Source organism: Artemia franciscana, chromosome 12, assembly GCF_032884065.1.
Source record: "Artemia franciscana chromosome 12, ASM3288406v1, whole genome shotgun sequence".
NCBI classification, from domain to species: Eukaryota; Metazoa; Arthropoda; class Branchiopoda; order Anostraca; family Artemiidae; genus Artemia; species Artemia franciscana.
In genome coordinates, this window is record NC_088874.1 from 36,978,021 (window position 1) to 36,992,635 (window position 14,615).

Consider the following 14,615-nt stretch of genomic DNA (forward strand, 5'->3'; position numbering starts at 1 on the left):
TACGTACGTGATAGAAAATCAATTTCCATCGCCTTGACTTTATGATACTAAAATTTCATGAATATAACTGTTAAAATAAAAAAGTTATTTAGAAATTGAAATGAGTCAGTGACTTTTGGCCCACCCTTGTAGTTAGTTTAGTGTGAGGATTACTTATCGTCTATAAATTTCCGAAACTGAGTCAATTCTTGACCACTGTGACTTGCCCCATGCTTCGATTTAGACTTTCATGTCTCAAACTATTCAACATAAAAGCGTGCTTTTTAAACTGTACAAATAATTTCGATCAAACAAGCTCGTGGTAACGAACTATAAGTAAGAAGTTGACTCCTTAAGTCAACTTAAGTTGACTGGCTGCTGGCCGATTACTTTTGGCTCTTGGAAAGGAACTAGAAATTTTTTATCTCAGATCGAATGAGCCTCCTCCATAGTTTATATGACAGCCTCTTCCATAAAATAAAGTATATTGTTATTGCAAAAGATAATCCCGTGATTCATTAACAAGACATAATTAGTTCTAACTAATTATAGTTGGCTTAGTGTGAGGATTACTTATCGTTTATAAATCTCCGAAACTTAGTCAATCCTCCTACAATCATTACTGTAATAACTTTACAACAGAGCTAAGAAACAGAAGATGTAAGTCGTTATATTTAGTAAGTAATGGCTATAATGTGTCAAAACGAATTTCCTTTACTTGCTTTACTTAGTTTGGAGGCCATTTCCATGTATGGGGGCTATTTGCGAAGAATAAGATTCTTTTCCTTACAAGAAATCTTTTTCATTAGAAAAAGATGACTGAGATTTTCTTTCGGCAAATTTTAGAATAACTTACTGTGAGAAGTCTGGGATGATGATATGCTTATAAATAAATTAATAAAAATAATTAACAAATCTTCAAAAAAAAATCGCTAACCATAGTTTCTATCAGACAAAATAATAATAATCAAAAAGAAATTATTTAAAGTTCACACGGTAAAATCTGCATCCATGGTAAAAATCCGTTTTTTTTTTATTTGCTAAAAGGTTTCTAGCTGTTTTAATTTCTTAATCCTATAATTTTCGATTGTTGAAGAAAATAATAGAACTTAAGATAATTTACGGTTCATGAACATGTTTATTTTAGGTTCAATAAAGCTAGCACTCAAGACGTAGTTCAGGGCTCGGAAATGATTCCTGCTCATTAAAAAGGGACTTGACAACTTGTTAAGGAACTTTTAGGGGTCGAAAAAGGGAGCAATAGGGATCAAAGTAGAAAGGGATTTTGACTGCCATTCAGGATCAAAACACTCCTTGGCTCATGAATCAGAAACTGTGGCCAATTCACCCTAAGAATAATCGTATTCATGAACTTCGGAAAGGACTCATTATCCCTGGAGATGGGCAGTTGTATTTGTTTTATACTTTCTTTTTGTTCAAACAACTTCAAGAATAGTAACAAGTAAAAATTATTCATAAGACTTCAGCTACCAAGTTAACTCATTCACTTCGACTTCTTTTAGAGATTGGTGAACTTGCTTATCATGTTTAACTTCCTGTTTTGTATGCCTTGACCTTGGTGAAAACTTAGTCTTGGTATTTTGACCAGGCCGACCTAGCCAAAGTCAACAATTCTTTTGGAATAGGAAACCTTTCTGGTTTGCCTCAATATGATCAATTCGTCATTAACACAGCTTCGTTATTTAGAACTTTTTCTGGAATGGAGGCTCTTCCCGATGGAAGAAGTCTCCTTCAGAGCAAAAAAAAAAAACATTTTCTGCGTCAGTACTATTCAAACCAGTCAAAATTGCACTTACCTGAATGTATTTAAAATGAACTTCTGGATCTTGGCTGAAGTTAACAATCGATCCAAGAAAATAGAAGAGACCCTCAAAGGACTTGAATGACTCAAATAACTCAATCAGAGCATTTGTACCAAGCTGCTCGTAATACTTAGTAGAAATCTAAAAAAAAAATGTTAACTTATTATCAAAAGTAAATGCCAAAATTACTTCCAAATCATCAGCCATACTTCACATATTTAATTAGACGACTTTTCAGATGTAGATAAGGACATGAAATATATATATTTTTTTTGTAACTAAAAATAGCATATAACCCCAATTCATGTCGCTTAGCAAAATAAATACAGTTTTGATAAATAAAAAAAAAAAAGATCTAAACCCGAACTGTCCCAATATAACAAAATTAAAGCGTTCCGAAGCGTGGACGCTCCGAAAAACAGAGGAAGTTTGGAAGTTAACTGTGGGTCAATCCCGCTTTCAAGGTCTACAAAAAATATGGGTCCATCCTGCTTACAAGGGGTATAATTAGAGAAAGGTTAAGATGACTAGGACATATTCTGCGGATGAGAGATTACCCTATACTGTCCTGTCGACAACCGTCTAGGACCAAAAAAAAAACGGATTTTTTATGCATTTTATAGATAAAATTATAAATATAAAATGAAATAAGGAAGACGTAATGGAATGAGTAGGAAGACAATCCCATTCCTACTCCAAGTGGACGTAAGGGAAGATTTAAGGGAAATGGGAATTTCTTGGGAAGATGTAAAGCGGGAGGCTTCGAACAGATTGGGATTGAGGAGTAGCGTTCCACAGAAATTCAACAAAGATACATTATATAACCTCAAAATAAATGGAGAAATCAGTAACTAGAAGGTTATTAGAGTGAATATATATATATAATATATATATATATATATATATATATATATATATATATATATATATATATATATATATATATATATATATATATATATAATATATATAATATATATAATATATATATATATATATATATTATATATATATATATATATATATATAATATATATATAATATATATATAATATATATATATGTATATATATATATATATATATATATATATATATATATATATATATATATATATATATATATATATATATATATATATATATATATATATATATATATATATATATATATATATATATATATATATATATATATATATATATACAGCTCAATCAGGCCACAGGAAGTCGGCAACATATTGATTACAAAGAGCAATTTAAGAATGATTTAAATTAATCTAAAACAGTTGATTGGCTTAAAAAAAAAACTTAGATATTAAATAAAATTTTTAGGAAACATGATGAATAAAAATTCATTATAAATAAACATTAGGAAAAAAATTATAGAAAAGCGTTATAAAAAACGTAATCAAATACAAAAAACAACAAAGAGAGGTAAAATTCAATGAAATGTCGTCAAATCAAACAGTTCGTGGTAACGAACTGTAGTAAGGAGCGACCCGGCTCAATAGTAAACGAAACTCTAAATAACGGAATTTTGATGCTAAAATATACATCAAAAGAATTGGATTTTTATGCTGATTTTAAATATATAAGTTTCATCAAATTTGGTCTTTGTCATCAAAAGTTACGAGCCTGAGAAAATTTGTCTTATTTTAGAAAATAGGGGAAAACACCCCCTAAAAGTCACATAATATTAACGAAAATCACACCATCGCATTCGGCGTATCAGAGAACCTTCTAGCAAAATTTCCAAGCTCCTATCTACAAAAATGTGGAATTTCGTATTTTTGCCAAAAGACAAATCACGGGTGCGTTTTTTTTTTTTTTTTTTTTTTTTTTTTTTTTTTTTTTTTTTTTTTTTTTTTTTTTTTTTTTTTTTTTTTTTTTTTTTCAGGGGTCATCGTATCGACCAAGTGGTCCTAGAATTTTGCAAGAGGGCTCATTCTAACGGAAATGTAAAGTTCTAGTGCCCTTTTTAAGTGACCAAAAAAATTGGAGGGCACCTAGGCCCCCTCCCACGCTCATTTTTTCTCCAAAGTCAAAAGATCAAAATTTTGAGATAGCCATTTTGTTCCGCATAGTCAAAAACCATAATAACTATGTCTTTGGGAATGACTTACTCCCCCACAGTCCCTGGTGGACGGGCTGCAAGTTACAAACTTCGACCAGTGTTTACATATAATAATGGTTATCGGGAAGTGTACAGGCGTTTCCAGGGGATTTTTATGGTTTTGGGGGTGGGGTTGAGGGGAGGGGGCTATGTGGGAGGAGCTTTACTTGGAGAAATATGTCATGGGGGGAAGGAAAATTCAAAGAAAAGGGCGCAGAATTTTCTAAAATTACTAAAAAAAAAAACAATGAAAAAATAAACATGGAAAAGTTTTTTTCAATTGAAAGTAAGGAGTAGCATTGAAACTTAAAATGAACAGAGATTATTACGCATATGAGGGGTTCTAAAAATACTTTAGCATAAAGAGCGAGGTATTTAGGAGGAGATAAATACCTCGCTCTTTATGCTATAGTATTTTTAGTAATTTCAACTATTTATTCTACGGCCTTTCTGATTCAGGGGTCATTCTTAAAGAATCGGCACAAAACTTACGATTTAGTGTAAAGAGCGAGGTATTAACGAGGGTACAAACCCCCTCATATACATAATAAAAATTTAAGAATATAAAAGTTTGTTACGTAAGTTAATTCTTAAGTTACGTATATTTTTTACTAATAAAAAAATTCGTTAAAAATTAAAATTTATAGTTGCCTTTTTGTGTAACCGAAAAATTGCATGGCAACTAGGCCTCCTTCCCCATCCCTTATTTCTCAAAATCGTCTGATCAGAACTAAGAGAAAGCCATTTAGCCAAAAAAGGAATTAAAATGTAAATTTCATTTTAATAATTTATGTGTGGAGAGCCAAAATCAAACATGCATTAATTCAAAAACGTTCAGAAATTACATAAAAAAAACTAGTTTTTCTAACTGAAAGTAAGGAGCGACATTAAAACTTAAAACGAACAGAAATTACTCCGTATATGAAATGGGTTGTCCCCTCCGCAATCCTTCGCTCTTTACGCTAAAGTTTGACTCTTTACCACAATTCTGCTTTTTAAAACAATTAAAAGCTTTAGCATAAAGAGCGAGGGATTGCGGAGGGGACAACGCATTTCATATACAGAGTAATTTCTGTTCGTTTTAAGTTTTAATGTCGCTCCTTACTTTCAGTTAGAAAAACTAGTTTTTTTATGTAATACAGGATAAAACGAGCTAATAAAAACAAAAGAACGAATTAAAAACTGAAAAAAAACGATAGAGATGGAAAAAAGAGGTTTAAACAGGACTAAGGTATAACAAAGGAGAGGCATATCAAAGGTACCCCACCTTATACATAAGGAGATATAACAAAGGAGATGTAAAACAAAATAGAGGGATGTCAAAGAAGAGGACAAACTAATATTTTAGGAGGTATGGCAATGAGAGGTATAACAAAGGAGAGGGATGCCAAAGTAGAGGAGAAAGTAATTATTTAGGAGGTATAACCTAGGAAGTTATAAAAAATGAGAGGACAAACTAATAATTTAACAGGTATAACTTAAGGAGGCAAAACAAAGGAGAGAACAAACTAATAATTTAGAAGGTATAACCTAAGGAAGTGTAACTTAGCTAAGGCGTAGAGAAAATATTAAGTCTTTAGCACAGAACTAAACAACATGTAGGCAGTAAAACAGATTCGGGGAAAAAGTGACACCGAATTTCCAGAAATGGTTTTAAAACAGCGGTTCAAAATGAAATGAAAAAAGGATTAGTGTCTATTATAAAAACAGATCGGCTTTCACTAAACAGATTCAAGTTTTCAGTAAAGACTTTCATCTGGTGTAAACCAAATAGAAGTTTGGTGCTGCTGTGGTACTCTTGGAAGCCACCTTCTTAGGATTAGGAAAAATTGCAGATGTATATATCTTAGTCCTCGCTTTAAGTGGAAATATCAGTATGCATGCATCCATGCACGATAAATGGTTTGGCTTCGTCGACGTTCTATACACCATAGATGGCACCAGAGGAACAAAGGTCTAAGGTAAATATGGAAAATCAAAAAAAAATGCTCAAATATGATTGTCCATTGGACATGGTACCTGGAAAAAGGGCAATTAAAGAAATGAAAATGGAACTAAAAGAGAAAGGACCAGACCGAAGACCCTTGGGGCCCAACTTTGCAATAAACCTTAACCCTAATACAACAAATAATATCAATTTAGTCATGTTTATCAATTTAGGAGCACATACTTTCTGGAAATTTGAAGACATTTCTGTCAGTTTTGTCATCTGTTGATCAATTCTGTCATTTGTCTATCTATGTCAATCTACCAATTTTGACTAACAAGCTTCACAAAACCATCACAATTGTGTATGTGCATTTTTGTAACTTTTTCAAGAGCCTAACAAAAATTTTAGGGGTGGATTGGGGTTCAAACCCAGTCAAACAACCCCCCCCCCCCTGGATACGGCCTTGGTTTTAGACGTTATCTTTGGTTAATTCTGTTTTTTTTTTTTTTTTTTAATTTTGAGATTCCTCCACTAATAACAGTTGTGAGGATTAACTTGAGACTTCCGATGTAAACTCATTTGATAATTGAACTATTAAGACCCTAGGACCCTCCTTTCTGCCTTCCTGTCCTTCCAGAAAATTATATTCTGCAATCGATTTGTTATCTACTGTATTTAATTCCTAGTAATGAAAATGACTTTATGCGTCCAAAAAAATCTTCGACTGGCTACATTCCCAAACAACCCCAAATAACCCAAAAAATACCAAATAAAATTATTATTATTTAGGTAAGAACACATACCTGGACACAGATCTGTAAATTTTGCCTGATATTTGCCGTGAGCATTGCCTTTAAGCATTCCAAAGAGTCTTCAACAGAGAGCGTTCCAAAATAGTTCAACAGCCAATCAGGATTCAGTAGATGCGTGTGAACAACTGCCCGTTTGATATCATATAGATCTGAGTAGTGCTCTAAAGCACGTTGGAGAAGACCAGCCTTCTCACACAGCTGGGCAATGTGTGGCCGATCGTAATGAGTAAACATGTTATTCCCCAAAATGGCATCAGCTACCTACAATAACAATTAGAAATAATAAATAAAGCAATTAGTGCCATAACAAGGCAACAAATCTAACATTAAAACAAGAGCTCATATGGCACTTGTGACGATGTCGGAAGAGCCAATAGTTTATATGGTATAAGCTCTAGCAAAATTCCAAGAATCAATAGATTGCTTTAACAGGAAAATCAGAGACTTGATGCCGGTTGGGATTTAAAATAAGAGCTCTGGAGTCACGAGGTCCTTCTAAACATCAAAATTCATTAAGATCCGATCACCCACTCGTAAGTTAAAAATACCTCAATTTTTCTAATTATTCCTCTTCTTTCAGCGCCCAAGATAGTCAAATCGGAGAAAACGACTTTATCAAGTCAATTTGTGCAGCTCCCTGACACGCCTACCAATTTTCATCGTCCTAGCACGTCCAGAAGCACCAAACATGCCAAAGCACTGCACCCCACCCCCTAACTCCCCCAAAGAGAGCGAATCCAGTCCGGTTACGTCAATCACGAACCTACGACATTTACAAGCATTTTCCAAGATTTCCGCTTTCCCCCTCCAACTCCTCCCAATGTAAAAAGATCTGGTCGGGATTTGAAATAAGAGCTCTGAGACATGAGTTCCTTCTAAATATCGAATTTAATTAAGATCCGGTCACCCATTCTTAAATTAAAAATACCTCAATTTTCCTAATTTTTCTAAATTAACAGCCTCCAGCTCCCCCAAAGAGAACGGATCCGTTCCAATTATGTCAATCCCGTATCTATTAATTGTGCTTATTCTTCCCATCAAATTTCATCCCGATCTCTCCACTCTAAGCGTTTCCCAATATTCCCGGTTCCCCCCTCCAACTCCCCCCAATGTCACAGGATCTGGTCGGGATTCAAAATGAGAGTTCTAAAGCACAAGATACCTCTAAATATCAAATCTAATTAAGATCTGATCACCCGTTCGTAAGTTACAAATACCTCATTTTTTCTAATTTTTCAGGAATACTCCCCCTCTCCACCAAAGAGAGCGGATCTGGTCCGGTTATGTCAGTCACTTATATTGCACTTGTGCTTATTCTTCCCACCAGGTTTAATCCTGATCTCTCCGCTTTAAGCGTCTTCCGAGATTTCCACCCCCCCCCCCCAACGACACTGGATCCAGTCGGGATTTAAAATAAGAGATCTGAGTTACGAGGTCCTTCTAAATATGAAATTACATAAACATCCAATCACTTCTTCGTAAGTTAAAAATACCTCATTGTTTTTAATTTTTTTTTATTAACCCTTCCCCCCAACTCTCCCAAAGAGGGCGGATCCGTTCCAGTATGTCAATCACGTATCTAGGACTTGTGTTCATTTGTACCACCAAGTTTCATCCCGATCCCTCCACTCTAAGCGTTTTCCAACATTTTAGGTTTCCCCAGCCCAACTCCCCCCGATGTCACCAGATCCGGTCGGGATTTAAAAAATGAGCTCTGAGACACGATATCCTTCCAAACAACAAATTTCATTAAGATTTGGTCATCCATTCATAAGTTAAAAATACCTCCTTTTTTCTAATTTTTCCGATTTAACCGTCCACCCCCCCCCCCCCCCAGATGGTCGAATCGGGGAAACGACAATTTATAATTTCATCTGGTCTGGTTCCTGATACGCCTGCCAAATTTCTTTTGTCCTAGCTTACCCGGAGGTGCCTAAAGTAGCAAAACCGGGACAGACAGACCAATAGAATTTGCGATCACTATATGTCACTTGGTAGATACCAAGTGCCATAAAAAAGGAACAAGTGATAGTTAAAAGGACCTGATAAGTCGTTATATCAATGCCTTTGTTTCAGCCCTGTCAAAAGAGCTGACCTAATAAGTCCCTCAAATACGGACAAGGGTGAAGAGTGCGCTTGAAGAACAACAAGAGCTAAGAGGTAAAATGGCTCTTGTGACGAGGCAAGAAGAGCTAAGAGCCAAGAGCTCATATGGTATGAGCTCTAACAAAGTTCTAAGAATCAATAGATTGATTTAAAAGGAAAATCACAGACTTAAAGCCGGTCAGGCTTTAAAATAAGAGCTCTGAGTCACGAAGTCCTTCTAAATATCAAAATTCATTAAGATCCGATCACCCACTCGTAAGTTATAAGTACGTAATTTTTTCTAATTTTTCCTCTCCCTTTAGCCCCCCAGATGGTCGAATCTGAGAAAACGACTTTATCAAGTCAATTTGTGCAGGTCCCTGACACGCCTACCAATTTTCATCGTCCTAGCACGTCCAGAAGTACCAAACTCGCCAAATCACTGAACCCCTCCCCAACTCCCCCAAAGAGAGTGAGTCAAGTACGGTTACGTCAATCACGTATCAAGGACATTTGCTTATTCTATCCACCAAGCTTCATCCCGATTCCTCCACTCCAAGTGTCTTCCAAGATTTCCCCCTCCAACTCCCCCAAATGTCAAAAGATCTGGTCGGGATTTGAAATAAGAGCTCTGAGACATGAATTCCTCCTAAATATCAAATTTCATTAAGATCCGATCACCTGTTCGCAAGATAAAAATACCCCAATTTTCACGTTTTCCAAAAATTCCGGCCCCCCCCCCCTCCAACTCTCCTAATGTCACAGGATTTGGTCGGGATTTAAAATTAGAGCTTTAAAGCACAAGATCTTTCTAAATATCAAATTTCATTAAGATCTGGTCACCCTTTCGTAAGTTACAAATACGTCAATTTTCAAAATTACCCCCCCCCCCCAACTCCACCAAAAAGAACAGATCCGGTCCGGTTATGTCAGTCACGTATCTTAGACAGGTTTCTATTCTTCCCATCCAGTTTCATCCTGATCTCACCGCTTTAAGTAGGCCTATTTCCTAAGATTTCCGGTCCAATCTCCCCCCCCCCCAATGACGCTGGATCCGGTTGAGATTTAAAATAAGAGATCTGAGTTACGAGTTCCTTCTAAATATGAAGTTTCATGAAGATCCGATCACTCCTTCGTAAGTTAAAAATACGCCATTTTTTCTAATTTTTCAGAATTAACCCCCCTCCCACAATAAAGCGGATCCGTTCCAATTATGTAAATCACATATCTAAAACTTCTGCTTATTTTTCCCACCAAGTTTCATCCCGATCCCTCCAATCTAAGCGTTCTCCATGATTTTAGGTTCCCCCACCCCAAAATCCCCCCAATGTCACCAGATCCGGCAGGGATTTAAAATAAGAGCTTTGAGACACGATATCCTTCTAAATTTCAAATTTCATTGAGATCTGATCACCCGCCCGTAAGTTAAAATATACCTCATTTTTTTCTAATTTTTTTTCAGAATTAACCCCCCCCCCCCCCAACTACCCCAAAGAGAGCGGATCCGTTCCGGTTATGTCAATCATGTATCTAGGACGTGTGCTTATTTTTCCCACCAAGTTTCATCCCGATCCCTCCACTCTAAATGTTTTCCGAGTTTTAGGTTTCCCCTCCCAACTCCCCCCCCCCCCCCAATGTTCACAAGATCCGGCCAGGATTTAAAAAAGAGCTCTGACACACAATATCCTTCTTAATATCAAATTTCATTGAGATCCGATCACCCGTTCGTAAGTTAAAAATACCTCATATTTTCTAGTTTTCCAGAATTACCCCCCCCCAACCACCCCAAAGAGAGCGGATCCGTTCCGGTTATCTCAATCATGTATCTAGGACTTGTGCTTATTTTTCCCACTAAGTTTCATCCCGATCCCTCTCCTCTGAGTGTTTTCCAAGTTTTAGGTCCCCCCCCCAATGTCACCAGATCCAGTCGGAATTTAAAATAAGAGCTCTGAGACACGATATCCTTCTAAATATCAAATTTCATTGAGATCCGATCACCCGTTCGTAAGTTAAAAATACCCTATTTTTCTAATTTTTCAGAATTAACCCCCCCCCATCTACCCAAAAGAGAGCGGATCCGTTCCGGTTATGTCAATCATGTATCTAATACTTCTGCTTATTTTTCCCACCAGGTTTCATCCCGATCCCTCTACTCTAAGTGCTTTCCAAGATTTTAGGTTTCCCCCTCGCAGCCCCCCCCCCCCAATGTCACCAGACCCGGTCGGGATTTAAAATAACAGCTTTGAGACATGATATCCTTCCAAACATCAAATTTCATTAAGATCTGATCAACCGTTTGTAAGTTAAAAATACTTAAATTTTTCTATTTTTTCCGAATTAATGCCCCCCCAGCCCCCCAGATGGTCAAATCGGGAAAACGACTATTTCTAATTTAATCTGGTCCGGTCTCTGATACACCTGCCAAATTTCATCGTCCTAGCTTCCCTGGAAGTACCTAAAGTAGCAAAACCAGGACCGACAGACAGACAGAATTTGCGATTACTATGTGCCACTTGGTTAATACAAGTGCCATAAAAACAAAATCCAAGCAGAAAGGAATATAATATTGACTCGTCAATAACATCATTATAATTGATAGAAACATACTGATCGATCAGAGAAAGTAAAAATGACTTTTTCTAAAATAACAGGTGGTAACTTAAAGGTAAATAAAATATGGACAACAAAACGAATTGACAAATTAAAAGTAAAATCATAGCAAATAAGTTGAACTTTATTTTAAAAATACAACTTTGTTTCATTAACAAAAAATGAATGAGGATTTTTTAAGCAATTTTTTGTTCTTATAGTCGTTAAAATTATTACTATAATTATTATAGGGCTAAAATTATTTTCTGCTCTTCGAATAATTTTCTTTCTTTTTGAGTAGTAAAACGATGCTTAAACTTTTGATTGTTCCACTCTAGTCCATTCAATTTGTAATAATATTATTCACTTTGGACATAACTACCCTTTAGCACCATCACATACATATTAACGGGGAATACAGGCACATCTAACGCAAATACATAAACCCCCCGTAACACATACTTAGAAATAAAAACAGAACAGTTAACATAAACTTTTATATCCACTTTATTATAAACCATTAGGTGTAGCTGTAACAAGAAATAATTTGTTCACTAATTCAAAAACTATTACTAGCAAGAGAAGAATTCCCTCGTACAAAAAATATCTCGTATGAAAAAAATTTGTATAAAAACTTCCATGCTCAGGTTTGTACATATATTTAAATGTTTTAAGGGAACAACACGGTACATACCTTAAAATTTTTGATAATACAGAGAACCCAAGATCGGGCGAAGAATTGGGATGTTCGGTATTGCGTAGACATTAGCCCCCATAGATTGTGTAAACATTAGACATTGGCATTTATGGGTTATTTAAGCACACTTAACATTTACTGTGCTTTCTAGGATGATCATAGATTGGAAAAATTTTGACCCAAATATACCAAAATTGGTGAATTTAACCATTTAGATTTCTTTTTAGTTAGCATGGCTTTTCGTTCTTCTTTTGCTTTTCGTACATTTTCAGAATATACAAAATCAAACTTAGAGAATCGAGTGGTTATGTTTTCTCGTTTAAAAACCTTATAATCCAAGCTACCGTGTTTAAGACTAGAAATCAAATAAAAAGCGACTTTAAAACCTCGCATGTTTTGATACAGCAGCAAACCAGATATCTGTTCATCGATTCTGATATTCGATTCTATGTAGATACTAGCACCCTATTGGTTTGTATATACCTAATTTTTCATTCAACACGGTATATGCCTATTTTTTTTTAAGGGAACAACACGGTATATACCTTACAATTTTTTGATAGTGAAGAGACCTCAAGACCGAGAGAACAATTGGGATGTTCGGTATTGTGTAGACATTAGCACCCATGGTCAGCAGCAGTATACATTAGCATCCACGGACTATTTCAGCATGCTAAACATTTACTGTGCTTTCTAGGATGATCATAGATTGGAAGAATCTTGACCAAATATGCCAAAATTGTTGATATATTTCCGTTTAAGACTGGTATTAAGATTTCTTCTTTTTTTAGCATGGTTTTTTGTGGTTACTATGGGTTTTTTTTTTTTTTTGTTAGCACGGTTAATAATAATTATATAGTATAATAATTAATTATATTAATACTAATTCTATTAATAATTATATTTAATTTTCTATTTAATATAGAAAATTTACAACAAACATACAAACAATAATACAATCTGATTTTTTAATTTCCCAAAATAAATGTCCTTGGTGAACCAATAACAGTATCCAGTCAGTATTTTCGTTCCTTTCTTTAGGTATTTCTATTTTTTGGCATCAACTAATCGAACTTCCCCATTCTCATATTAGTTTCATCAGATTAAAAACCAAATAAAAATCTGATTTTTATAACCTTACATGTTTTGATAGTTCAGCAAACCTGAGATATTCCGCTACGAAATTACTGCACTTGGTACTGTACAGAAATTAGCACCCTATTGGGTAGTTTCAGCATTCTCGACATTTACTCTGCCTCGTGGGAGGTCACAGGTTGGAACTACCTTAACCAAAATAAAAACTACTGGTGATATGTCGTTGTTTTATAGATTTAATTGAAGATTTTTTTTTTCTTACAAAAAGAATGATTTTTGTAAGAATAATCTTTTAATAGTTCCTAAATCTTTTTTTAGGGACCTACAAATGAAACCTTACTACTTGTGAAATCAGTTATACCTCTTCGATTAAGACAATAATTGAAGAAATATTTCTGAGAATGATTACAAAATTAAGTTTGGTAAGATGTTTCTGACGTGTTATTTGAAGTGCTCATTAGAAGATGACAGCTAGATTAGAGCAATGGCGTTTCAGCTAATTAATACAGTTTCGTCAACCACCTCAGATAAGTTCTATGCTTCTCGGGAGGGCCCTTAGATTGGCTTGGACTGGTATTGACTTCTGTTTTGGAAAGTTAAATGAATCTCTCTTTTCTCAAGGCTTAAAAAAAAAAGAGAAAAAACCTGTGGAGCGCTAAGAAGATTGATTTCTAGCAGACGTGTTTGGAGAGGGCCCTCGGTAGGTCTGTTATTTTTCAAGGCTTCCAACAGAAATGCAGTACACTGAGGGATGAGGTTGTTCTCTAAGAAAATGTCTACCACTTGAGATACGTCGGCTAATGGCTCTTCGTCTTGCACTAACATCTGAGCAAAGGCTAAACCTAAAATGGAGAAAAAGAAATCAGTTTTAGCGAGTTCCTAAATCTAAATTGGACAAGACCTAAATTATAAGTTTTGTTTTTTTAAGGTTTAAATTTTTGGTAAATCCTAAAATTTTAGGTTTACTTTTAGCCTTTCATGCTAAAAAAGCTTTCTACCTAAAATAGACTAGACCGAAAATATTAGTTTAGATTTTAGATAAATCTTAAAATTGTAGATTTAATTTTAGCCTATTATGCTAAACCTAAAATACAGAAAAGGAATCAGATTTACCAAATCCTGTAACGGACTAAACCAGAAACTTTTGTTAGTTTTTACGCTTAAATTTAAGGTAAATCCTGAAATTTTAGGTTTAGTTTTAGCCTTTCATGCTACACCTAAAATGGTGAAAAAGAATCAGATTTAGCGAGTTCCTAAATCTAAAATGGACTGAACGTAAAATTGTAGGTTTAAATTATAGGTAAATCTTAAATTTTAGGGGTAAATTTAGCCATTTTATGCTAAATTTAGAATAGAGAAAAAGAATGATTCACCGAATCTTAAACCTAAATTAGACAAGATATGAAATTTTTGGTTTAATTTTAACCTTTTATGCTAAACCTAAAATGCACTAAACCTAGAATTTTATGTTTATTTTCTATAGACTTAAA

General features: G+C 34.8%; 1 protein-coding gene across 1 annotated transcript in view; it reads right to left on the reverse strand.

Annotated features, from left to right (window-relative positions):
* LOC136034070 (clathrin heavy chain 1-like) overlaps window positions 1-14,615 on the reverse strand; it is a 150,949-nt gene that overhangs the window by 70,618 nt on the left and 65,716 nt on the right. The window contains exons 10-12 of the mRNA XM_065715188.1: window positions 13,771-13,967; window positions 6,651-6,920; window positions 1,797-1,943 (exon numbers count right to left, since the gene is read on the reverse strand). Of these exons, the coding sequence (XP_065571260.1) occupies window positions 1,797-1,943; window positions 6,651-6,920; window positions 13,771-13,967 (614 nt within the window). The remainder of the gene's footprint in view (window positions 1-1,796; window positions 1,944-6,650; window positions 6,921-13,770; window positions 13,968-14,615) is intronic.